At 37.8% G+C, this 27,442-nt stretch overlaps 1 protein-coding gene across 2 annotated transcripts in view; it reads right to left on the bottom strand.

Moving 5' to 3' along the window:
- Nucleotides 1-27,442, bottom strand: part of ANK3 (ankyrin 3) — a 555,635-nt gene that overhangs the window by 456,534 nt on the left and 71,659 nt on the right. For both annotated transcript variants that reach the window (XM_084903932.1, XM_084903938.1), the window contains exon 2: nt 20,674-20,712. In XM_084903932.1, the coding sequence (XP_084760058.1) occupies nt 20,674-20,712 (39 nt within the window). The remainder of the gene's footprint in view (nt 1-20,673; nt 20,713-27,442) is intronic.

Raw genomic sequence — 27,442 nt, 5'->3', positions numbered from 1 at the left:
GAAATACATGAATTTTACCAAACATGAATAAGAAGGTAATGCAACTAAGAATATAACACTTCTGGGTTTGTCAATTTTGCACATGTGGCTTTGTCCTACATACTGTGTGTTCTCTTAATAATTAGATAGTGTGAAAATGTTCAGAAGGGGAAAACAATGTTTGAAATAGACCTTTAACAGGCTGTGAAATGGCTGAACACTCAACATAATGAAACATCAAAACTGAAATTAAAATCTGCCCCCAAAATCCATTGTTATGATCATTAATCAGAACAAAATTTTATATGTCAAAAACGCTTGCTCTAATCACACATGGAAGCAGACTCTTTCACAGTGATTAGCTTATTGTGGAAGCCAAGCAAACTCATATTTTTATACTGTGTCAAAAATAATTTTCCAGACTCTCTATCTTCCAAAACTGTTAGGGTCTTAGAGAAAAATGATGACAGGTACCCACACATTTTTCTATTGGTTGCTCTAATGGTTTTAATATAAAGTCAACAGGATACAGAACATGCCTCACTTTCATCAAATGCAATATACAAATGTACAACGCTTTTGAATCAAGTAAATTATAGAAAGACTAAGTTGAAAAATGAATCCAAATCATATAAAGGAATTCACTCTAAGGAGGCAATTCTTGCTTTAAAAATAAGGCCACTTAAATGTATTCTTTAAAAATCTTATTAGGATTCCTATCACTAAAATGAGCTCCAAATAGAAGAAAATAGAATCATTAAATCAACTATTCATTTAGAGTTCTAGCAGACCAGGAGACTAGAAACCAAAAACTTAGATAAGATATAAGCAAGTAAGTTACCAAAAAAAAGAGAGACTATTTACATTAAAAATTTACTCTATAACACATAAAAGGATTCACTCTGAATATGAATTTTTTGATTAAAAAAATACAGCTATTTTAAATGTGTCCATTTTAATGGGGGGGGGGGGGGGGCTGAATCTTCTTTAGTATCATTTCACCAAAAGTTTTAGGAGTATTTCAGTAAAGTAATATTTTGAACAATAAAGATCAATTTAATTTTTTTTTAAATGTGTCCATTTAAGATTCTTAGCATTCCCCTCCACTAAAGTGGGCCTCCAAATGTCGAACAATAGAAACATTAAAACAATTGTCTTTTTAGAGACTTATAGACCAGGAGACTAGAAACCCAAAAACTCAAAATTTATCCAGAGAAATCCTTATGAATTATGTCTCCTACCAAAGACTTTTTTTTCTCCTTTTGATTTTGTAGCAATCAAATGAGGAACTGCAAATCAGAACAGAAGCGAATAAAACAGAATGCCAGTCAAGTGACAGGCACAACCCATGGCTATCACAGAATGGGTGGGTCATTTCCCACCTCCATCACTTTCCACCTGTTTAAGTTCTGCATCTCCCTCAAGAATCAGTTTAAAAGGCCAGATTCCATGGAATTTCTTGTGTCTGGACTTTGTCCTACTGTAAGCTGGCCTAGCATGCTGTCTTCATTCTCCTGGGCATGCACAGAAAGAATTCAAGATAGAACACGGGTGGGCCTTCTACTCCACAACCAGACAGAAATTCTTTAGAAAAGGGCTGCTTCAATGTCATCGTTGTATCTTCCACGCGGCTTTCCACAGAGCTCCTTCTTGTCCAAGTAAATTTTACCAAAGGAGCAATCTCATTCATAATGGCAACTTCTGGTCTATGCTGCTTTGAGAAAGAGTCTCCTTGGACTATGAGAACCACAATTCTTTATTAATAATAACAAAAGCCCTAGCCAATTTAGCTCAGACTGAAGGGCCCCAGGTTCGATTCCAGTCCAGGGCAAATGCCTGGTTGCAGGCTTGATCCCCATTAGGGAGTATTCAGGAAGCAGCAATCAATGTCCTTCATCATTGATGTTTCTATCTCTCTCTCCCTTCCCCTTCCTCTCTGAGATCAATAAAAATATATTTTTAAAAAGAATAACAACAACAAAATAGCAAGATATGTCTTATAAGGATTGAAGCAATTTAATTTTTTTTTCTTTATTTTCATAATTCTTAAAGTGTATATTTTTAAGTGGTTCACAAAGTTTGGTTCTTATTTCTAAACTTGACTTTACTGAAATACTCCTAAAACTTTTGGTGAAATGATACTAAAGAAGATTCAGCATTTGAGTTAAATATACTCCAAATGATACATTTGGGCAGAATTCTTTGTTTGAAACTAATTTATAATCTGATAGGGAAACCCATTTCAATATATAGCATATTATTCTTAAAAACAAACAGTGATGCAGACATACTTGGTACACTGGTTACAAGTTAGCTGTTAGGTAAACTACTATAGCTATAGCCACCCTAATAAAGAGACAAGAACTATGTAAAGTTAACACATCTACAATACCCATTTGTGATAGTCATCTATTTATGTGATACTTTTTTAAAACTTTATTAGAGGCAAATATTTCCCTTCTCTATATACCTCATCAGTTCCTTAGCAAACCCTTACTTTCTGGATGCAAAAATAACTCGAAAATATTAAATTAAACCTAACTAAGGTTTTTTATATATTAATAGCAATGTTTCTTCACACAACAAAGAAAATAATACCTTGGAAACTTAAAACCAATTCCTATAAAATTAAATTCTAATTTCTCATAAAGTAAATTGTTGTTTTTGATATAAAAGTCAAAATGTCAAAAACAGTGACTACATTTATTCATTCCAAAGAAATTCCTTTATCAAAAAGCATTTTTCATGAAAGTAACAGCTCCAAAATGAAATGTTTTCTCAGTGATTTCACAGTTAAATATCAATATCTTATGTAAATTTGATTTGTTTTGCTAAATATTACAATCATTATGACATAAAAGCAATTCACAGTGACAATGGCATAAAACATATTATTACTAAGATGAGAATTTCTGGAGTAGTAATGATCAAATAAATGATGATTAACTCCCCTAATTTGTTAATAACCCCCTAAAGACAAATTCTTACTATACAGCCTTGGTAGTTATGGTAGACTTATAAGATAATAAAAATTAAGAGTTCATTAACTTGATAAACAAGTTTCCTCTCCCGTCACGATATGTAGGATATGTAGATTGTACTGGACATGTCTTTCTAACATTCCTAGAGTGTTCGTGTCAATATTTGATAGCTGTCTTCTTTTAAAGCATCATGAGGAATAAAGTGCTGATGACACTCTTCCTACACCAAATTTTCTAGCATTAGACTTGCATGGGAGATGATCTATATTTGAGGCAGCTTCTATGGCATTATCGCTTTATTTGTCTTGTTTATTCCCCCTCTGTGTAATAATTTAATCAGATTCATCTACAAATGCAGGCAGCTCTATCCCTAAAATACATATATCCCCATCTGTCCACGTTTATCCATCTCTTGCTACTTCCCTGGCGAAAGCCATCATCTTTCTTTTACATGGACTCCTCTGATGGTCTCCTAACTGCTGTTCTTGCTTCCTTTTCTGTCCCCTACAATCCGTTTTCCACACAGCAACAGCAACACATCCTCCTGCTTAAAACTATCCAGATCAAATGGAACGCTGCCTGGGCAGCCCTGCACGGACCAGGCCCAGCCTCCCTCCCTCCACAGCCCCTCCCTACTGCTCTGCCTTCCTCTTTACTCCTGGCGTTCAGCAAGCCCACTTCCAATGCCAGATTTTGCTGGAATACTCAGTGCCTGGTTCCTGGGACTTCACTGGCTGCAAAACCAAACGCATCCTACATAACCGTCAAGTAATTCGCTAGCATTTCACCCTGGTTATTTTCTCCACGGCACTTACCACTCTGTCTAAAACGATCTTTCCCATTAATCTTTAATGTGTGTTTTGTCTGTGTCTCCCACTATAAACATGATCTGTCTCATGCCAGGCACCTCATTTGCTTTACTACCAAACCATAGCTGAAACATGGCAAAAGCTCAATAAATATCTGTTAGCTGAATAAAGAGCCCCAGAAATCTATGAGTGCATACAGAAGTTTTATGTTGCAGAGTTATAGGTAGCCTTTGATAAGACAGCAGACTCCTAGGTCTGAAGAATTTCACAACTGTGGCTCCATGAAGAACTGCTTATTTGGTCACCTGAAGCAAATAATATGCTGTCAGGTAAGAAGCTTAGCAATTATTGTCTGTGAATATCTATAAGGCCAACAAAGCAGCACGTTGTTTATTTTTAATTCAGCTCTCTACACAAGCCTAACCAAAATTAGGAAAGTATAAACAAATATATATATATATATATATATATATATATATATATATACACACACACACACAAAAAGAGGTTTCTGGGCAGCTAAAGAAAGATTCTCCAAAATAAAAAATAGATAAAGAGAATGGTTAGATTGGAGGGAGCAGCTTAAAGGGCCCTACATCTGCTTTTTATTGTGGGGAAAATTAATAGATGTCAAAAATAGACTTTTCACATGTCACATAAAGTCTAATGAAATATGACAAAGCCATTAAACACACACACACACACACACACACACACACACGCCACAAACACATACTCGCGCATGACAGCCTCCTCTCAAGGAAGTGGAACTTCGGTCCCTACTCTTTAAGTGTGGGCTGCATTTAGTGACTTATTTCCAAAAAGAGGAGTATGGAAAGTGAGTAAAAAGGAACTTTTTAGTGCAAAACCTGGCAGACACTGCCTTGTACAGGGGACAGAGGTCAGCATCACCTCTGATAAGCCATGCTGACATCATGTACTTTTTATTTTTTTTTTGGTTAATTCTCACCCAAGGAAATTTTTCCATTTGATTTTTAGAGAGAGTGGAAGGGCGGAGGAGAAACAGAGAGAGACACATCGATTGGCTGCCTCCTGCACATGCCCCGACCAGCCTGCAACCCAGATATGTGCCCTTGATCAGATCTGAACCCGAGACCCTTCAGTCCGCAGGGCGATGCTCTATCACTGAGATAGCCCAGCATGTACTTTTGATGTGGTTATGAGAAAGGGACTTCACCTTTGTGTCCATGTTCCCCCAAAGCCATAACCCATTCTAACCAGGAGACAAACTCAAATAAAGGGACATTTTACAAAATACCCTGCCAGCATTCCTCAAAACTGTCAAAGTAATCAAAACCTGAGAAATGATCACAGGCTGGAGAAGGCTCTAGGAGATAGATGACTAAATGTAATATGGAGCTGGGAACAGAAAACAGGACAGTAGGGAAACACTAGTGAAATCCAAGTAAAGTATGTCATTTAGTAAAGAGCAATGTATCAATGCTGCTCAGTTTTGTACCATGGTAATGTAAGACAGTTACATTAGGGAAGGGGGTATGGAGTATAGGGACTCTGAACTACCTTTGCAACTGTTCAAAGTAAGTCTAAAATCATTCTAATATAAAAAGTGTATTTAAAAGAAGGCAACTCTACATGAAATGACCTCAAGGGCATGGTATTTATTGATTTACTCAGAGTGAAGTAAAATACATATAGCATAAAATCATTTTCTTTTCCGCATTAAAAAGACTATGCATGTGTGTGTAAAACTTGTATAAGCATAAAATCTTCCTGTAAAGATAAACCTATTATTTTTTATGTGAAGTGTTACCTCAGGGAAGCGTGACTGAATGGCTGAGGTAAAAAGAAACCAAGATTTATGTTTCCTATATCTACACTTATAGAGCTTTTAAGATTTTATGTAATGTTCACCTAATACTTACTTGTAAAAAGTTAAATATGTCCCTAATATCATCCCACAATCAGGAGCTGATAAGGACCTAAAGTATTACTGTTTTATATGTAAACATGGTTATTTGAAATGAGAAATAAAGCTTCATGGCCTTCACAACCTATTTGTAGATCTTAGTAGTATTAACATGCTGGAACAATCATAATAGCGCTAACAAAGGGCTTACTATGTGTCAGGCATGACTCTGAGTATTACCCAGGTACTAACTCATAACTACCCATGAAATCAAGGCTATTATTTGTATGAAATATTTTCAGTATTACTAGCATTATTCACAAATGAGTTGGGCATTTTCCCTTGGCCTCTTAGAGGCTGTTCAGATAAAATTTCTCCATTTAAACTGTGGTTTTACTTCTTACACTTCTTCAGTAATATAATAAAAGTATGGCAGAGGGCCCAGCCATTTAATACCTTCTGTAAAGATTTATCATTCTATTCTATTGATAATTAGGCCGCATAAACAATATGCCATGTTTGAAACTCCTTTGTCTCTGCTATCACATATGTTTAATATAGCTTAAGCTATGTTTATTAATTGGAACATCCCCAAGGATTCTAGCTCCAGAGAGTTTACCATCTGGAAAGAATTATATTAATATGATATTTTTCTTTTTGTTCTTAAAACAATTACTTTTGAGAATTGGTGTTCTAAAATTGGGGTATATGGACACCACCCTCCTCCATGGGTCTGTGGATAGATCCTGGATGGAGACAAGTACGTCTTTATGTTCACTAACATCTAACTGAAATCTAGCATCTCCTTGGATTATAAATATAGGCATGATACAAGCCACAGAGCATTTGCAGTACCTGTGATTTTGACGCCAGGAGAAATAACAGTTACTTTGTTATCACCCTACAATTCATCAGCTATCTCATGATATTGCCTAAATCCATCATGACTTCAAATATGCAACTGATATTCACCCCTCTGCTAGCTTTTATTACCTAATGCATTAAGTATGCCTATTACTTTATCCCAATTTTTAACCTTTAGATAACTATTTCAACATGATTAACTTATCCACCATTTTATTTTACAGACTTAGAAATTGTCTTCTGAGAAGGGGTTCCCCGGCTTCATCAGTGTGCCAAATATTCGCAAAAAGTGTGCCAAATATTCTCAAAAAAGTCAAGGTGGAAGTTAGCATGTAATAGGAATGCACCTGCCCCACTTGTCTTCAAACCAATGAGAACCCTACTCAGCAAATGTCTGTGCACTGATGAAATGAAAGAAGTCAGCTTTCCTAACTAATGTTTTGCGTGTGATTTAAAATAGTTCTCTCCCCATTTTCTATAAAAAACTCAAAGGGAATGTGGAATTGAAGACAAAGTATCGGCCTTTCTCCAATAGTCATTGACACACTGAAACCTCACAAAAACAAAACAAAACAAAACAAAACAAAACAAAACAAAACAAAACAAAAAAACAGCAATGACCAAGGTCAGCACTGGATCCCCACTTGCTTGGGAAGCACACAGATAATATAAGCTCATCCTGAATGCTTCCAGTACCTTTGTCCTAAAATGTGAGCATGGCCTCATGCAATACAATCCAAAACAGTGACTTCAAACGATAAAAAGCGAATGTTTTTCTCACAGTAGGCCAAATTATGAGGGGAAATGCAAATGATAATATTTACATGCAAATGTTTTATCATATCCCTGAATTTCAAAAACACTTCTATCTTCAAATAATTTACATAGAGAGCCATTTGCAAAAAGAAAAAGAAAAAAAAAACCATGCTAAGTGCTATTTTAAGGCATAAAAGTTACTGGTTGTAATAATGAGATGTTGATTAGCATAACAAATTCCATCAAATGTGTTACTAAAATCCATAGCCAGTGGCTATAGAATTGCATGAATAACCAGCATAGTTAAATCATCAGAAAGAAAACAGGTTTAATTTCACATGAGATTTTCCTAGTGAAATCATGTTGGCGACTAATTATCACCACTTCCTCTTACTCATCACAAGCTATTCGTTCAATAACCTAGCCTGCAATGTTGCCAGATATCAATATCAAGCTCACTGATACACAGACGCTACAATCCATCCCTTTCTCCTGTGGGACCTGGCAGAAATTTGCATCAGGTTACCCTCCTGTATCCGCTGCTCCACCTCCAAGAGAACCCTGAGGAGTTCTGAGGCCCGCCTCTCAGTCCCACTCAATAAACACCGATGGAGAATTAAAAATGGATCATTGAAAATATAAACACTGGTTACAAGCCTTTGCCCAAGTATTTGTTTAAAAGCTGGTTGACTGGTGTTTGAAAGACAAAATCTGTGAAGGTCAAGAGGATTTACATAAAAGATGGCTCCAAAGAATTCAGTCAGAATAAATCCCGAGGACAAAGGTTTCTTTCTGATCTTCTGTTCAGAGATGGCTTTCTAGGACAAGAGAGGGAAAGCTAGTGCAGGTTCAAAGACAAGATTTATGTCAGAGACGTACAAAATAAATAAAGACCAGCAGTAGGAGAATGCAAAGCTACATGTATGTTTTCTTAATAAAAGAGTGGCCAAAGCAGTATTTGACTCCATCATGTTTTTATCAGAACTATTTTATCTTCCTCATGGCCTAATTACAACACCTACTGGCTATAAGGTGGGCCTGTCCTTTTTTTCTTTTTTTCTTTCTCTTTCTTTTTTTTTCTTTCTTTTTTTAATCTTCCAGCAAGATCAAACCCCAAAAAGGTGTGTGTGTGTGTTTGGAAAAGGCATTTCTACAAATAAAAACTCCCCAAACGATGTCAATACACAATACAAAACACGAGAGCTGATTTTAAAAATACAGAATCCAAAGCAAATAATGTCTCTTGTTTGATTGCTGGCTTGTGACAAAGCTTGTGAACGCCTCTCCTGGTTGCATAGCAACCACCTAAGCCGCAGTTCTAGCCTGTAAGAAATTTCCATGGGAAAACTGTGAAATAGAAGCTAACCACCCAGTATGTTTTTCAAGGTTACCTGTATACGCAAAAGAATAAAGGAAGATGGAATAATTCCCTTGTGGTTTCTAGGACCAAAAGTCTGGAAGGAAGGTCTCTGATGCTTCGAGCCCCTCACCAGTAAATCCTCACCACATCTACTCTAAGTAGACAACTCCCAAATGAGCAAGAAAGGCTCTAACACCCATAGGAGCTACCCTTTATTGAAACAAAATAACCAAGCTCCATAAAAGTAAATCACTACATTCAAGAATAAGTACCACCATTCACAGTCCACTCTCTATGCTGTTCCCAGGATCGCTACTGAACAGAACAAGATTAATTTAAGTTTGACTGTCATCGTTTTCCAATAAACACATTATTATAACTTATTCTTTTAGCATCTTTCACAACCCTTGGATATGGCTGACCACAGCACTGACAAGTCCATAGAATGAGTGATTCATTCCCATGGAGGCTCATCTTCAAAGCTAGAGCCTGGTGAACATAATCAGAAAACGACCAGCATCAGCACAACGGATGGGACAGACTAGCTTTCAGTCTGTCTCCTTCCCGGTTGCACAAAGGAAGAAATAAACACAACTTTACCAGGTGTGATGAGTCCAGACCCAAATGTTCTTTTTTTAAAAATATTTTATTGACTTTTTACAGAGAGAAAAGAGAGGGCTTGAGAGTTAGAAACATCGATGAGAGAGAAACACTGATGAGAGAGAAACACCGATCAGCTGCCTCTTGTACACCCCCCACTGGGAATGTGCCCACAACATGCCCTTGACCAGAATCGAACCCGGGACCTTTCAGTCTGAAGGCCGACGCTCTATCCACTGAGCCAAACCAGTTTTGGCCCAAAAGCTGTTTTTTTTAAAAAGTGTCTTTATTGTTGACAGTATTACAGTTGTCCCTTCCCCCCCCCCCCCATTGACCTCTTATAGCCTGCAACTGTCCCTGCCCCAGGCCTTCACCACCCCACTGTCTACGTCCATAGCTTATGCATTTATCCAGGGAAGTTCCTTGACTGATCTCTTCCAATCTATTCCCACCTTCCCTCTAAGATTCTAGAGTCTGTTCTGTGTTTCTATGTTTCTGGGTCTATTTTGCTCATCAGTTTCATTTGTTCATTAGATTCCATATATGAGTGAGATCATATGATAGTTGTCTTTCTCTGACTGATCTATTTCACTTAGCATCATACTCTCCAGGTCCCACCATGCTGTCTCAATGGGTATTCAGTCCTTTTTCACTGCTGCATAGTACTGCTGTGTAAATGTACCAAAGCTTTTGCTCTTAAAGAAGGGAAAAGTAGAGGCTCACATGCCTTGGTGGACTGGCGTTAGTTTCTCTCTACTGAAGTTACAGACTCTAACCCCTGAATGTTTTATGTCCAGGCCACCCAGGAACAGGGCTTACCTACTTCTCCCAGGGAAGTTATATAAATGGCCCATGTGGTCTCTTAAATAAGTGGGTTGAATAGTGGGACAGTAGAACCAAGGGGGACCAAGGTCAGGGTTCCAGTGCCAGGTAGGCCTATCATAGGGTGTTGTACTAGTATTAGTTATAGAAACCCAACTTCTGTTTCTTGATCTCGCAAGTTAAATTCAGAAGAGCTTTCCTGCCCATTTCACAAGAATGGTCCACAAATCAAACAATGTCAAATAAAGTAACAGAAAACATATACAAAGTTCTATCCAAATATTCTTTCTGATTTTACCCAAATTGTTTTTTAAAAAACATGTATTTTACTGATTTCAGAGAGGAAGGGAGAGGGAGAGAGAGAGAGAAACACCAATGATGAGAGAGAACCATTGATCAGCTGCCTCCTGCATGCCCCACTCTCAGGATGGAACCTGCAACCCAGGCATAAGCCCTCACCAGGAATGGAGCCCTGACCTCCTGGTTCATAGGCCAATGTTCAGGATGTGAGGGCGATCTGGCTGCGACATCTGTCACCCCATTGATCGCCAGGGTTGATTCGGCTGATCTGGCTGGCTAGGCGGGTGTCCCCCTCCTCCCTCACCGATCCATGTGCATCCCTCCCGAAGCTGCGCGCTCGGTCGAAGAGGACGACTTTCCCCCAAGAGGAGAGGACCGGTCTTCGGTCAAGGGTATACGAGTAGCTGCGCTCCCCTGCTAGAACCTCCAAACAAGCTCTCATAGGCCAATGTTCAACCACTGAGCCATGCTGGCTGAGTATATTTTGCCCACTTCTTGCTTCCACAAGTCATATTATAGAGCTGTCATACTGCTACTGAGTATCTCCATAGCTCCAAACTATTAGGGAAAAGTAACATATTTCAGTTTATTTCTGTCTAAATAGAAGTACTTGAGGAAATACAAAAATGCAACCCTATCATTAGATCTTAAACCAGCAGAAAATTTAGTGCCAGCTGCTGATGGGTAGCAATACTGATAATTAGAAAAGGAACATAGAAAATGAAAGATAGTCATTCTTCTGTTCTCTATACTCCTGATTTTTAAAAATGATGCATTTCTTAGGTTTTTCAATGGCTGAATTGGGACAAAAATAAACACAATTATAAATTGGGCCAGGGAACATTTTCTTTTGTAATACTGATAACAATACAATATTATAAACCATTTAAAAGCTTTTGACTAATCAAATTAATTTGTCTCATGATATTATTTAGAAAAAGTACACATCAATGTTTCTAAAACATGTATTTTTATAGAGAGAAAAGCCTTCCTTCATTTGGTGATTAAAAATATTTACTTTTTCATTAAAAAGTATGCCCTGTATATAAAAGCACTCATATATCTGTTGAATTAAAAGTGAATAGTTATCAATTTTAATTTTGGATACCGAAGAGTGTTTAATAGGTGATTAAGGTAAAACCTTGCTAGGCTTGTACTCATAAACTGTCAACCTTCGTTTAAGCATATATAACATCTTTTGCAGAAACTGTTGAGTTTACTTAATAAATCAGGCAGGTAAAAGAGGCCAGTCTTTATCAGGGAGCACAGAGAAGAGAGAGAAAGAGAGAGAGAGAGAGAGAGAGAGAGAGAGAGAGAGAGAGAGCAGAATTTGAGATGGAACACTGTCCTTATCTAGCTGAGAAGCCTTGACTGGCCACATTAGTCATTTCAGCCTCCTCCACAATTTCAGAAGCATCACCTACGTCATGATAAACGTGCTGGAATCATCAATAGCTAAGTCTACCAGCAGAATGTGACTCTCCACTCACTGCACCCCAGATCCGGCAGGAAGAAAGCTTGCACATAACAGATGTATGTAATACACCCAACAAGCTGTTGTGTATTGAGTTCAAAGTCTCGGCTCATGCAGAGGTATCAGGGAAATAAGAGAGCTTAAACCTCTCTTGGAAATGGAACAGATAGAGAACTGTAAAGGAAATACAGTCTTTGCCTTCCCTAAGGCAAGAACTTATAAAAAGCATTCACTTCCAGGTCTACATGCAGAGAAGTCATATTTTCTCAGTGATGCCCTGTGCCTGGCACCGTACCGGAGGTTACTAAAATTCCCATGAAGTAGGCACCTCATTTACTTCAGAGATAAGTAACCAGGGCTCCAAGAAGAAAAGCGTCTTGATGTATGACATTCAGACAGTGAGGATGGGACTAAAATTTGAGTGTCCATAACTGACTCTGGCTCACCTACTTTCATTACACCACATATGTCCTCTATTTCTATTTTTTTTTTTTAATCTTACCAAGAAAGGCTAAATCCAACCTTGAGTTACTAAGTCATTGCAAAAGGCTGCCTATTGAGTCCTGGAAACTTTCTGTTAAAGAGCAACATATTTATATGCCAGAAGGTTTAGCATATGTTCCATCTATATTATTTCCAGGTACCTATCAGCACAGTGCCCAGAAAACCTGACAAAGGCTGACGTCTTAATTGCTGACTCTTTTCTCAGGAAGTTATACATGCCTCCAATTATAGCCAGCTCTTCAACACACTGGATCAAAGTTGAAATAAATAAGTGAAGTAATAACTGTCACCAATATGGCTTTGGTAGCTAGGAAGCAACTGTAGTTAATGTTAAAAGATCAGTGGAAGGTAGGAGGGATTAGAGGTCAGAGAGCAGAGGTAAAGAGCAATCCGTACCCTAAAACTGGAGAACAGGTGCAGAGAACAGAGAAGGGGGGCTTACCGCTGAGGGGAAACCAGCCACTCAGCTTTTATTGTCAGCAGCAGCGACAGCTGAATTCCCTGGGGGTAGCCAGTCATAGTTAGTACTTGAAAGATCACACCTGAAATTCTCAGACCAATGTTCCTGCTCTTCCTGATTGAGAATCCAATATATCAGCAGACAGGATAGCCCTGGAAAGAGCATGATTTTGGCAATTGTTTGGATCTGGGTTCAAATCCAAGTTCTCCTATTTATCAACTATTTCACCTCTCAGTTTCCATCTATAAATTGGGGTAATTAAAGCAGCCTCAAGAAGTCACTGGAGAATCAAATAAGTTAACCCAGTGGTGGGCAAACTGCGGCTCATGAGCCACATGCGGCTCTTTGGTCCCTTGATTGGGGCTCTTTGACAAAATACCACGGCCTAGGAGACTCTATTTTGAAGTGGCGTTAGAAGAAGTTTAAGTTTAAAAAATGTGGCTCTCAAAAGAAATTTCAATCGTTGTACTGTTGGTATTTGGTTTGTTGACTAATGAGTTTGCCAACCACTGAATAACATCTTGTTGCACATACAGGCCACTCAATGAATGTGAGCTCCCTTCTCTTACTGAGCCATAAGAATTAGTCATCTAGTTACAGGCTCAAAAGACAAATCATAATCAGTTACCTCAGGAAGTCATTTTCTCTTTCCTGCATCTAAGAAAGAATACTATGTGGCCTGTTTTTTTTTTACTGCCTGAGAGAGAGTCACTTTTTATTTTAATTACCTCTTGAGTTGGGAGTTAGAGACCGAGCAGGGGATGATAATACATTCTACTCTATCCTGAAGCAAGAAACCCATCATTGTAGCTTGAACAGTATTTGTCACACTGAAGCTCCTCCTCTGGGGATGAATTAGCAGAGTCACTCCTATCAAGAGGGTCAGTAGGACTTGGTCGGTGTGGCTCAGTGGATGAGCATCGACCTATGAATAGGAGGTCACAGTTCCATTTGCAGTCAGGGCACATGCCTGGTTGCAGGCTCCATCCCCAGTAGGGGGCATCAGGAGGCAGTTCATCAGTTGATTGATGATTATCTCTCATCATTGATGTTTCTATCTCTCCCTCTCCCTTCCTCTCTCTGAAATAAATAAAAAAAAAATTTTTTTAAAAAGACTCAGTAGGGATCTGGAATTATTGAGATATTTTTAGAGTTCTAACATATCATTACATATACTACAAACACACACACACACACACACACATATACATATATATGTTATATACAGCAATATCTATATACACATAGTGATAATACACACATTAGCTAAATAAACAAACATATAGCATTAGAGACCAAAATGAGATTACCATTCCCCAATCCTGTTTCACCTATTTTGATCCAACATTAAGAATATCACCAATGGACATGGAGCTGTTTCATGTGGGGGAAGGGAACTGTCCATGGCAAGAAACTTTGACCATTCTGAAATTGGATTTTAAAACACCATTTCCTGGACCCACCACCAACTGTTTGTCTACTGCTTCATTACTACACTAGTCAGAGTTTTAAGTCCTCATAATTTTCTAGGCTTTAATCTTCTCTTGAAACTTACTACATGGAAGATGGGCTTAGAATGTCATCCACTAAGGAAAAGGAAAATGCAAGGGGCATCTGGATATTAATGAGGGTGATATTTAACACTTACCAAACACATATAATGCACCAGAACTTATTTTTTTTAATCCTCACTCACCCAAAGATATGCTTTTTATTGATTTTAAAGAGAGAGAAAGGGACAGAGAGAGAAAAGCAAACATTGATATAAGAGGAACGTAGACTGGCTGCCTCCCACAGGCACCCTGACTGGGAATTGAACCCACCATCTAAGAATATGCCCTCACCTGGAATCAAACCGGCAACCTTTTGATGTACATGATGACGCTGCAATCGACTGAGCCACCCACCAAAACATGTTTAAGAAAGGCGCATTCATTTCATTTTCACAATAACTCAATGAGCTAAGTACCCACTTAGAAATGAGAAAATGGAGGGATGACGTGTTCAGGAAACTTGTCCACAATTCCTAATTAGCAACTATTCTGCCAGACTCCAACTACTGCACCATCCTGCCCTCCAAAAGGAGATCATTTGTGATCAGGAGCCATAATGTTACCAAGCGAGGACAACACTTTTCAACAAAAATAGGAGCGCTAGAGACATGAATTTACCTTATAATGTCAGGATACTATCAATAATTTGAGTTCTAGAGACTCCATTAAGAGATGTTCACATATAAGTATTCGCATGGATTTAGATGTGGTATGGATAAAACTATAAAAAGGCCTGCCACAAAGGGGACTCCTGTGAGAATTAAAAAAGATAAAGTGACATAATATGGCCATGTCCCCCACTACCTCAGAGATTAACATGCCCTGATACCTTAGCATATCATAATCCACAACTGCATCCCACGTGATATAAAGCATGGCCATATAGATTTATCTCCTTAGCCGAGAATTCAAAGCCCCTGGCAAGACTCTAGCCTACATTTTCAGCCATATTTACCACCTTTTTTGATTTTTGATTTAAAAAAATGTGATCTGAAATTGTGCCCAAACATATTTTCTAAAAATTAAACATTTTAAGATAGTTCTATAGTTCACAATTCCAACATAGTTAAAAAAGTAAGTGGGATTTTTTTAAACCAAATTTTTAAATTAAACTTTGCAAGTTAGACAGAATTAAAAGGTATAGAAACTCTAGAAAAATATTCGCCTCTCATGGAGCTGAAAGACTAATAATCTTAATACATAAAAAGCTCATATAAGTTGATGAGAAAACATTAATATTATAATAAAATAATACCCAAAGACATAGATAGACAATGCACAAAAAAGTTAAATGTTTACTGAGCATGGGGAAAATGTTCTATCGCATTAGTGATCAAAGAAATGCAAGGATGGACGGAACCCTTTTGTAGACAGATTGTTTTTCACTGAGCACAATTCCCATGGTTGGTTTCCAAATGTATTTTTATAGGAAAAAATAGAATAGATTATCCCTCCACCTTCAGGGAGACAGTAAACACCAGCATTGGCTGTCTGGGAGAAGATGCTAAACTTCATTTCTGAAACCTTTAGCAACTTCATGTGGTTCTGGAAACACAGGAGGGGCAGTTGAGAAATTAGATTTTCTCATAAGCAGAACAACAGTCATCATTTTGTGAGAGCATTTTGTAAGATTTACAATTTCTGGTTATGGAGCTTTTGGTCTGCTGAGCCAGGATTCTAAGCTCCTGGGTTTTTTGCATGTGATAATTAGATGTTATTAATGAGTTGATATTTATAAGATGATTTTTAATATAGATAAACTATATATTTTATAATGATTTTTATTATCTGATGTTAAAATCTTTTAATCTTCCAAATCAGCCTCTCTCTCTCTCTCTCTCTCTCTCTCTCTCTCTCTCTCTCTATCTATCTCTTTCTCACTCTCTCTTGTCTCTCTTTCATCTCTCTCTTGTTTCTTTCTCTCTCTGACACACACACACACACACACACACACACACACACTCCTAACACATTTTTTAAAAGGCCAAAAATAACATTATTCTCTTTAGTATAAAAAGCACCCATGTCTTCTTTGAATGTCAGAAAAAATGTTTTGGAACTGATATTCCAAAGACAATGGGAGTCTCCTTCCTACTGACCACACACATTCAAGAGGATTCCATGTGAAGCAGCAAAGAGGAAAGAAAGACACGTCTGTGCTGTCAGATCCATCCTGAGAGAAGCAAAATTGAATGACAGCGATTGCCACCAGCCAGCACATTCTCACTTCTGAACCTGATATAAACCACTGTCTCCACATAAAGACCTCAGGGCATTGTGTCTGCATTGTGGTAGTTCTGATTGTTCTGGATGTAAAGTGAAAACAAACCTTTGCCAGCAGCAGGAATCATCAGGTATTTTTAGTTAGCCTCATTGTAACCTATACCCTTAAATTGGGCATGAGTCAATTCTGACAGCTCTTAGAATTGTGTCATTAGGATTCAGACTGAGCCTCGCAGGAGGCAGCATTGTTCCTTATGACTCATAGTCCAGGGTTCAAAGACAAAAGAATTCTATCTGAGAGGCTCACGCTTTCCTTCATCCTTTATATTAAGTCAATCGAACATTCTGACAGCACACGCATCTTTAAATGTCAGCTTGCATTCACAAACATCTAAATCACAGGCTTGGCTTCGGCGTACAAAAGTTTAAACGTGATCTCGGTTTCTTAAATGCTGCCACTTGACTCACATTCTATAAAAACAGGTAATCAAAGTAGTGGGGTTGTGGGGGGATGAAGAATCAGTTCCCAGGCATCATAAACGGATTTTCTTTCCTTTTTATTGACACTCTTCTTACCTCATTAAACTCAGAATTCATCCAAGCCACCCTTTCCATTTGTGCACTATGATGTCATATCTCCTCATCTCTACTCCCTGGAGCACTTTAATATTTTAACGGGGTGAGAGGATTCAATAACAAGGACTCTGTGTTGCCTCCTGAGGCCCCAAACACAATTTTGCTGGCAAAATGATGAGGGTGCTGGAGCTAGTAGGGCAGGGGTGGACGCCAAGCAATGAGGGACCTCATTAGAGTTCAGATCTCTGACTTCCCTGAAACTGTGACAAGAAAGAAGGCAAACTGAGCCAACAGTCCAGCTTCGCGAAGCACCAAGGCAGTTGGTTTTGTACACAAAACCAGACAGAGGCCAGAGGAGATGCTCCAAGATGCAAATAGTGTAAATAAGAAGAAACATTTCACATTGAAGTAAAAGGCATCAGCTATCAGCCTCTTTTTGCCCCAATCAGTTCCAATCACTCGCCTCGCTGAATGGTGGTGTTAGAACCCAGAGAAATCATTTCTGCCTGCATCTCAGTACTTGCCTCATGGCTTCCCACCACGGGCACCAAGTCAGCACTTCACTAAAGACAGCACTTAAACCACTGGAAGATCGCTACAGAAGGCGGCATACACACATATTCATTGCAGAAGCTCTTTGGCTGAAGGCTAGATAAAGAAGCTTGGTCAAATACACACATACAGCCTGGCTGGCTTGGATCAGTGGTTGAGCATCAACCTATGAACTAGGAGGTCACGGTTTGATTCCCAGTCCCAGCCCAGGTTGCAGGCTCTCTGGATCCCCAGTGTGGGGCATGCAGGAGGCAGAGCCAATCAATTATTCTCTCTCATCATTGATGTTTTTATCTCTCTCCCCCTATCCCTTCCACTCTGAAGTCAATAAAAATATTTTTTTAATTCACAAATTCATGATCAGAACAGAACAAGAAAGTCCAAAATCCACGCATGAAGAGTTGTTTCATTCTTGAATAAGGTTTTTTAAAAAATACAGAATTCCTGCCATTTGCAACATAGATGGACCAGGAGAACATTATGCTAGGTGAAATAAGCCTGTCTGAGAAAGATAAATATCACATGATCTCACTCATTTGTGGAATATAATGAACATAAACTGATGAACAAATATAGATCCAGAGACATAGAAGCATCAAACAGACTGTCCAACCTCAGAGGGAAGGCAGAGAAGGGTGTGAGTGTGTGTGTGTGTGTGTGTGTGTGTGTGTGTGTGTGGAGGGGGGAAAGGGGGATAAGTGATCAACCAAAGAACTTGCATGCATCCAGATAAGCATAATCAATGGATATGTGCTCGAGATGGGAGCGGTTGGGGAGAGGTCAAGGGGGGGAAGAGGAGAAATATGCAATAATTAGAACAATAAAAAAATTTAAATTTTTTAAAAAGTAAATCATTGAAAAATTAAATACTTCAATCTTGTGATAATATATATTTTTGTTCTTTAACAGAGTATTGGTGAAATCCATCTTACACTGATTCTAAAAATGGTATCAATTATTAACTATACTGGATTAAAAATTCTAAAATGTGGCCAGAAAATGCTTTTGAGCAGCCATAGAACCATAGAAACACAGTAAGAAATGCGGGCCCATCTCTCTTGCAGTTCTATCATATTTCAGACAACCTCTTAAGATTTGTATTTACCCAACTATATAAAGTGAGAGTTTGTGGTCAGACACAAAAACGTCCATCTTAACCTAGAGTTTTGAAGACCTCTGCTCAACTCTGTGTAGTCACTAACTAGATTTACAGTCTTGGTCCAATAATTTTACATATGATTCAACTTCTAACTTTAGAAAATAAAGATAGTTATGTTTTTACCTCTTAAAATTATTGAAAAAAGGAAATATACTCTAAAAATGCAAACATTCTTCAAGAGATCAGACATATTATATATGGGTAAGATGAGATTAAGTGTAGGACTGAGATGAATCTGGTTTTGGCTTATCACTAATAACACAAATAACACTGACAAGCAACATGAAACAGAGCTTGGATTCTGCTGGTGACATGATGAGAAATGCTTTTTGAACCAATGTAAAAATCTCAATAAGACTATAATATCATTCTTACTAGTAGCTCATGACAAAAAATCAGTATTACTCTAGCATATTACTGAATATCAATTTAAAAGTAACATCATTATAGAAAAATAAAATGCACTTATATTTCAAAGAATTACAAGTGTTAAAAGAAAAAATAATAAAACTTTTCAAAGATAGAAAATAGAATTATAAGTTAATTATTATTGGGTTTGGTCATATGAAATAGCTGGTATTTGATTATTTTTGCCATACCAAAATGGCAATTTTACATACAGATTTATCACATTTGATATGATTCCCATCATACTTCTGCATATGAATCTACTAGAGGCCCGATGCACAAAATTCGTGCAAGAGTAGGCCTTCCTTCCTGAGGCTGCTGGCACTGGCTTCCCTCTGGCACTAGGGACCTGGGCTTCCCTCGCAGCCCCAGCTTCATCCGGAAGGTCATCCGGAAGGACATCCAGTCTAATTAGCATATTATGCTTTTATTATTATAGATATATATGAATGCAGAAGTCACCTTAGAAAAAAAAACACTAAACCATAAAAACATGTTCTGTAATATTTTACCACTTCTTTTGTCACTGTGTTAAATGTTTTATCTCACAGCAAACTGATGAGGTAGGTACTAATACTAATCCATTTCAAATGAGAAAAATGAAGCATAGTACAGTTTAGTACCAAGACCATGGAGCCCAGCAGAATTGACATTCAAATACAGTCTGCCCTAACCCTGACCTTGGCCTCCCAGTTGAAAAAAATGGCTACCACTAAAAGCATGAAGAGTGGTAGATGTTATGAACATATGGAGAGGTGAATGGTGGAGACTCCCAGAAAATGGGAAACTGAGAGGGAGAGTTGGAGCATTTATTGATCACTGTTTAGCGGAAAGGCACCTGCGCAGCTCACTGAGCAGAATCCCCTCCAGGTGAGACAGACACGTCAGCTTACCATGACTACAAAGTATTATAATCTTACCATGACTACAAAACTATTATAATCACCAAACTGGCTCTCCTTGTTCTAATTCCAGATCCAAAGCAAATGACTGATCACAATTGGACTTCCATGTAGGCTTTTCAAGAAAGAGAATGTACTAATGTTTTAAACATTCTGTTTTCATGGCATTATAAATAGAAAAACTGATCCTCTATCCATCTCCAAGGAACATGGCTACTCTTATATGCCATAAGAGCAAACCACAAACTGCACAGCTGAGGACCAGATGTGGCATACAGTGAACACCCTCAAGGTACCGCCTTACCATGAGCACATGTCCAGGTGGCCCCTCTAGGCTAAACTGTAAACGGTTTCAAATTGTTTTCTAATTTAATTTAAAACAATAAACCGGTTAAAAAGTAGCACCACATACAAAAATCCATTGGGGTCCATGTTTATAATTACTACATTGAAGAGAAACCAGAAATAATATATTTGATTCATTCAGTGTAAATTTCCCTTACCTTTCTAGAGCTTCGTGAATAGAAGGATCCATAGTCACCCTAAAAACAAAGAAAGAAACAAACATTTAGCAAACATGAAAGAATGTCATATATTTACTATGACAGTTTACAAACGCTTATTATTAATGGGCTTAAAAACATAGGAAGTGCCTTAAAGGGGACCACAACGAAAAACAGGAAGTATAATGGCTTATAGTAAAAGAAATCTGCAGAAAATGCTTAGATAACTACACAATAAAGAAACATTCTGATATAGGCAAATCAAATCAATGGTACTGATAATCTGGATAATTTTTTAATTAAGTTGTGCCAAATACATAAAAATATAACCCTGAGCTTAAAATGAATATGCCCATGACATCCAACTCTAATCATTATAATAAAGATAATGCAAAACCAATTTTCCTTTGGGTGAAAACGCTGGCATAGTAAAACACTTTCCCAAGCCATTTTCCTTCACAGTTATTATGAGAAGCCCATTTTCTCTCTCAAACTTCATTACCCTAAATATTGCTTATTAAGGTCCAGAAAAACAAGGCATGTAAAAGCCAAAAACCTGATTATGTATGAAGTGATATGACACCTATAACTTTATTAAAGAATAAATATGAGAAACTAAGGATCACAATGAAGGTTAGGGCTGACTTTCTGCTTTTACAAAGTACTAACTTTATTATATCTGGGGGAAATGCATTTAGCTCATTGATTACTAAGACACAGGAATATGTGCAAAAGTATAAATTATTCCAACTGGTATCAAAGTTTAAATATGTAGAATGTGAAGAAATGAAAATTCTACTTTGTACCGTTAGCTCTAGCGATGCTTGCATTCTTTAATTCAATTCAACCAAAGCTATATAAATTGACACCACAAAAATTATTTGATCCTGAGAGCTTTTATAAATCCACTATCAAATAATAAAAAATTAAATCTGAAACTTTAAGTTTCAAGTTGAGGTTCTGATAAAGAAAATAAACATTTCTAAAACCTTACCGTATTCTTAGTATTCAGCCATATTTTCTTATTTAACCTTCACAGCAACTTCTAAAATGGCAATTTTAATAATGTTTCTAACCAACAATAAAAGCAATATGTATTCATAGTAGAAAATATGCAACATATAGAAAATATAGCCAGCCATGATCATTCCACTTAAAACAAAATTAATATCTTCTGTTGCTCCCTTTCAATATACACAGTCACACACACATGGTATTTTAAACAAGATTAGGATTATACCACATGTCCAGTATATATTGTCTTTTTCTCTCAACATTGAATAATCTTTATACATAACAGTCTTCAAAAACACAATCTTAATCATTGCATCCTTATCTTCATAGTCACATGGGAAACATCTGTTTAAACATTTACTAATATTTATTATTTATTTAAGTTGTTTTTCTTTTTGTCTCTAGCATCATAATAATATCTGTGTACAAAAATCTTGACACTTTATCCTTAAGTGAAATTCACCAAAATAAAACTTAGAAGAAAACGCATAAACTTTTTCCACAGCATCTGTTTATAGTCTGCCCATGAAAAGGACAATTTAGCAGGGTAACTTGGTTCCTATTTCTCAAATATCCACAAATGCGTCTTACCATTTTTATAAAATAGTTTTTATAAAATATATATATATATATATTTTTAAATATATATTTTATTGATTTTTTTACAGAGAGAAAGAGAGAGGGATAGAGAGTTAGAAACATCGATGAGAGAGAGACATCAATCAGCTGCCTCTTGAACACCCCCTACTGGGGATGTGCCCGCAACCAAGGTACATGCCCTTGACGGGAATTGAACCTGGGACTCTTCAGTCCGCAGGCCGATGCTTTATCCACTGAGCCAAACCGGTTTCGGCTTAAATATATTTTTATTGATTTTTTTACAGAAAGGAAGAGAGAGGGATAGAGAGTTAGAAACATGGATGACAGAGAATCATCGATCAGCAGCCTCTTGCACACCCCCTACTGGGGATGTGCCCTGCAACCAAGATACATGCCCTTGACTGGAATCGAACCTGGGACCTCTCAGTCCACAGGCTGACGTTCTATCCACTGGGCCAAACTGGTTTCGGCTAAAATACTTTTTATTTCATAGTAAAAATGGTATCTACTTTTAATTTTCATTATTTTTTTCTTATCATTACTTATGAATAATTTTTTAATTTATGGTGATTATCTTACTGCTTTTAACCATTTTTGCTTAAGAAATTTGTGAACTTTTTATTTCAGTTATTCTTAGGATGCTTTTTTTCTCCCATAATTATCTCTTTCTCTCTCTCTTTTTGGCATGCCTAATTACATAGGACCAAATTTCCAAAACAATGTTTAAAAGTGATACTTTTTAACTGATTAAAATATTTAGGATTCTAGAATCTCATCATTAAGTTTGAGTTGGCTATAGTATTAAAGCAGGTAGTCTTTAGAATACTAAAAAAGCATCCTTCTATTCTTAGTTTTTCAATTATTGTTATCTTCCTCCCACAGAGGAAACTAACATTCAAAGATAACATAAATTGCCCAAAGTCATACAGCCAGTACATAGTAGGGCCTAAATGCACACACAAGTTGTCTGGTTTCAATGCCTTTCATTTTCCAATGCAACTGTGATACCACCCTGTAAAACATTCCATCTTCAACCCAGTAGCAATGTGCTTTGTCCCAAAGGTAACCATAGGAATTCATTAAGACCTTGTAAAGCATCTTCTCATAAAAGTGACATGATAAATAATAGCTAATTTCCCAGCTGATCTGAAGAAATGTAAATCATCCATTATAATCTGCAGGAATATGTCAGTGTTTATCAATGCTTATTGAGAAAAAGAATTTAGTAGGAGACACCAGAGGCATTGCTGGGACTCCTCTCTAGTCATCCCCTCCAGGCAGAGAGAACAAAGAACTTCCACAACTTTGGGCCCCTGGGGGCACAAACCCTGAGGTAGGAAAGGGCAGGACTTTGAAGCTAAAGAGAAACTCTTGAAGGAAGTTAGCAGGTGAGATGGAGATGGTTAAAAACAGAGCAGAGGGATCAAGCCAGGTGAGAGGGTTTAAGTGGCAGCTCCTGACCGCCTTCTTCTCCCTGGGCCCATTAGGGTTCAGAGTGCCTGTTACAGCAAACACGAAACAGAAGTAAGATTGCCCCATCTGCTTTCCTTCAAATGTTCCCCCTTGTCATTTTGGAAAGGCAAATTTCCCTTCATTGGGCCTGAACCTAAATAAATACATATCTTTCTCTGCTGCTCTCGGATAGCTTAAATTTAGCAATTGCTGAAAAACTGACAGGAAATTGTAGAACTGAAGAAAGTTTCTGTTTCTAGAAACTTCCATCAAAGGTAGCCCTAGTGTTTCCTACAGTGAAATTACCCAGGCCATAGTCATTCTCTAGGTCATTTGTGCTGCCCTTCCTTCTCAGAGCTGCTGTAGGGGCCCATTTTATTCCTTCTCTCTAACAGGAACCTCAGGTGCCCCTCCCAAACTTCTCTGCCCTGGGAAAAAACACATACATACTGGCCCTACCACCTTTTCCCCTATTCTCTCCAGAAAACCTCTGCTCGTCTTGCTAAAGACCTCAACTGATGACAAAGGTTTAACCAAACTCAGCCACACACACCTTCACACCTTTTCCTGGTGACCAAGCTTCACACCAATTCCTTCCTCTCCTTTAACCCAGTGCCTAGCTAGGTTCCTCCTCCCCTATTTTAATTCTGCCAAACAAGTCAAAACCATATGCAGTGAAGAAAAGTGATAGGTTTAAATACAGCTAGAGTAAATTAAATTGATTATAATTAAATTTAGTACAATAGAACTTAAATACAAAATATCCTATCTCCCTTTCTCCTCTCACAGCCTAACCATGTGTTCATAGCTCCAATGAGTAACAAAAAGGCTTAGTTGTTCACTCTTGTCTCGACATTAATAACAATGAAAGGTACAATCACATTATATTATTGGTCCTACCAAATAATCCTGTGAGTACAGCAGAGATGGCATTAAAATTGTTATTTTATAAAAGAAGAAACTGATGAGCAAAGAAACAAGCAAATTACCTCGAGTTATATGTTCAATTAGGCAGCAACAGGACTTGAACCCAGGACTTTTGTTATCAAATCCAAAATTCTTCCTGTTCCCTGATACTGACTCCCACAGTCTCTAGAACCATTGGTTACTAAACTTTTATAATTCTATCAGAGCCACAGAGGCAATCATACTTTATTTCTCGCAATTGTTCTCCAAGACAATTCTCAAATCCAGGGCAATTACTTCAAGACTGTCCCACACAATTCTTGTTTCTTCCTTGATTGAACAATCTCTTCAGGAAACAAGCAAGATAATGTAGGTTGCATCATACCTGAGCTTATACAGGCAGAATTGGAGGATATTATTTTGCTACAAATGCTAAATAAAATAGATTGACCATAATGTTCACTTTAACGTGTTTGTTCTTGTGATGTGGAACGTTTACTGGATCTTCTCCCAAAAGACAGGAATCACATTCTGTGTAAATTCTGTCCCTGCCAGCTTCTAGGCATTATCTTGGCCTCTACATGGCATATGAAGAGGAGTAAGGCACAATCCTCACTCTTCGGGAGGTTGCTGTCTTTAAAAGAGAATGAGACAGGAACAAAAATAACTTCAATGCAAAGCAGATCACAGCAAGTGTCACAGAGATGCCAAAGAGGAATGAAATAAACCTATTTTAAGAAATTAAGGCTTTATGATACTGGGGCACTGGATGAGACCACAAGGATTTTGAATAGACAAGGGAATTTTAGATTGAGCAGACAGCAAGGAAAAGCCAGTTGGGGAAACATAGGATGATTATGTAATTTGGGATCACTTTAATATTTTACTGGTTTACATGGCCAAGAAAAGAGAATACTTATAATAAAACCACCTGTAGAGTCTAGAACATAGGAAGGAAAGTATAAGAAGACAACATGGGTTGTTGAGCAGGAAAATGACATGACTAAGGCTATTTATTAGAAAGATTTATCGGGCAAGAGCATGCTAGGTAGAATGGAGAAGGAAAGACATACAGTAACTCCACAGTGAAATTTAACCTTGCCTAAGAGAGGTCTAGCTTTTGCCCTCACTTCTGGGAAGTGACCTTCTAAGCCCTTGGACTAGCCTGCCTGTTAAGAGTGACTTTATCACTTGTCTAATGTGAATAATGGGGCGGGGGAATGGGGGAGAGGGGTGCATGTATCCCATTTTATTAGCTCAATTTCATGAGGGCTTGAAGACTAAATATAACTAATTAAAATCCACAGGAGCAGCCAACAGTGTGTATAGTGTCTTTGTGACCGACCGAGTCAGGGTGACCTAGCTTCAGTGAAAACTGGAGCTGAACTGATTTGTATGGCTGGCAATGCTTGTGAGTTATAACTGGGAAAGTAAACATTATCTGCATGACTCCCCTGGGAAAGGACAATGGAAGCACAGCCTGTGGAACTATTGCTGACCCTGATCTATGCGCCTCTTCCCGCCACTGTTTTGAATCTGTGTCCTTTCACTGTAACAAACCCTAACTCTGTGTTCGATAGCTCTCAGAGTTCTGGGAGTCTTTCCAGTGGGGGATCTTGGGAACCCACAGTTGCAGTTGGCTGCAGAAGTGAGAGGTCTTAGGGAGGTCAAAACTCTAAAACAGCCAATAAGAACGCTGTCCAGCCCAGCTGGCATGGTTCAGGGGTTGAGCTTCAGACCATGAATCAGGAAGTCACAGTTTGGTTCTTGGTCAGGGTACATGGCCAAGTTGTGGGTAGATCCCCAGTGGGGGCTGTACAGGAGGCAGCAGATCAATTATTCTCTGTCATCATTGATATTTCCCTCTCTCTCCTCTCCCTTCCTCTCTGAAAATATTAAAAAAAAAAAAAAAAAAAAAGAAAGAAAGAAAACAAAACACTGTCCATAACAGTTCAGGAGGAAGTTATGGTAGCCTAGAAAACAATGGTGGCATTGAAGAGCCATGAATGCTAGAGCACTACAGAGAAAAACAAACAAAAATGGATGGAGACATAATTAGATGTAAGAAACTAAAGCAGTACCATTCAAAGTTTATAACAACTGTCAGGTTTTGTATGAGTACGTTACAGAAAAACAACCATGTTTTGGAACATGGACCCATTAGCAGACTGATAAAGCCTCTGGAGCCCATCTCAAAACAAGGCTTTTAAAAGCATAAAATAAAATTGCAAAATAGGATTGCAAAATAAGCCAAACATTGTGAAACACATGTATGAAAATAAGTGCTTCTATATTTATGCATTAAATTGTACAATCTAGTGGCAGGTCTAATAACCACTGTAATTTTGAAGCAGTTTGAATAGAAATGACATTTCAACAATTATACCATAAAATGAAAATGTTCATAATTATATATTGCTGACAATTAATTTTCATTGTCAGCAGGTACTATTGATGCTACTGCGTTTTTGTTTTTTGTTTTTTTACCTGTACTTATAATTAAAGGAAAAGCTAAATTCTGACTTAAGAGATTATTGAAATGAAGTAATTTTCTCCCAACAAAGTTCAGAGGCCTTATAAGTTTTCCTCCCCGGCCAGTTGTTTAAAATCCCTGGCAGTAAAGCATTGGGCATGCCTATTGTTAATTACACTACTAATTGAACAGAGCTTCCCAAACACCGAGACTTGGCGTTTGAGACATTAGTAACCTTGGCATTTTCAAAGGTAAGAGGAGGAGCTGGTTTTAAAAGACACTGGAAATACAGTTAAGGGGTCAAGTGGCAGGGTTAAGAAATAA

The sequence above is a fragment of the Pipistrellus hanaki genome (genome assembly GCF_964339955.1).
Source record: "Pipistrellus hanaki genome assembly, chromosome: 14".
In the NCBI taxonomy this organism is placed as follows: Eukaryota; Metazoa; Chordata; class Mammalia; order Chiroptera; family Vespertilionidae; genus Pipistrellus; species Pipistrellus hanaki.
The sequence above is the reverse complement of the archived record's forward strand: the minus strand, read 5'-3'. Positions and strand labels throughout refer to the sequence as shown.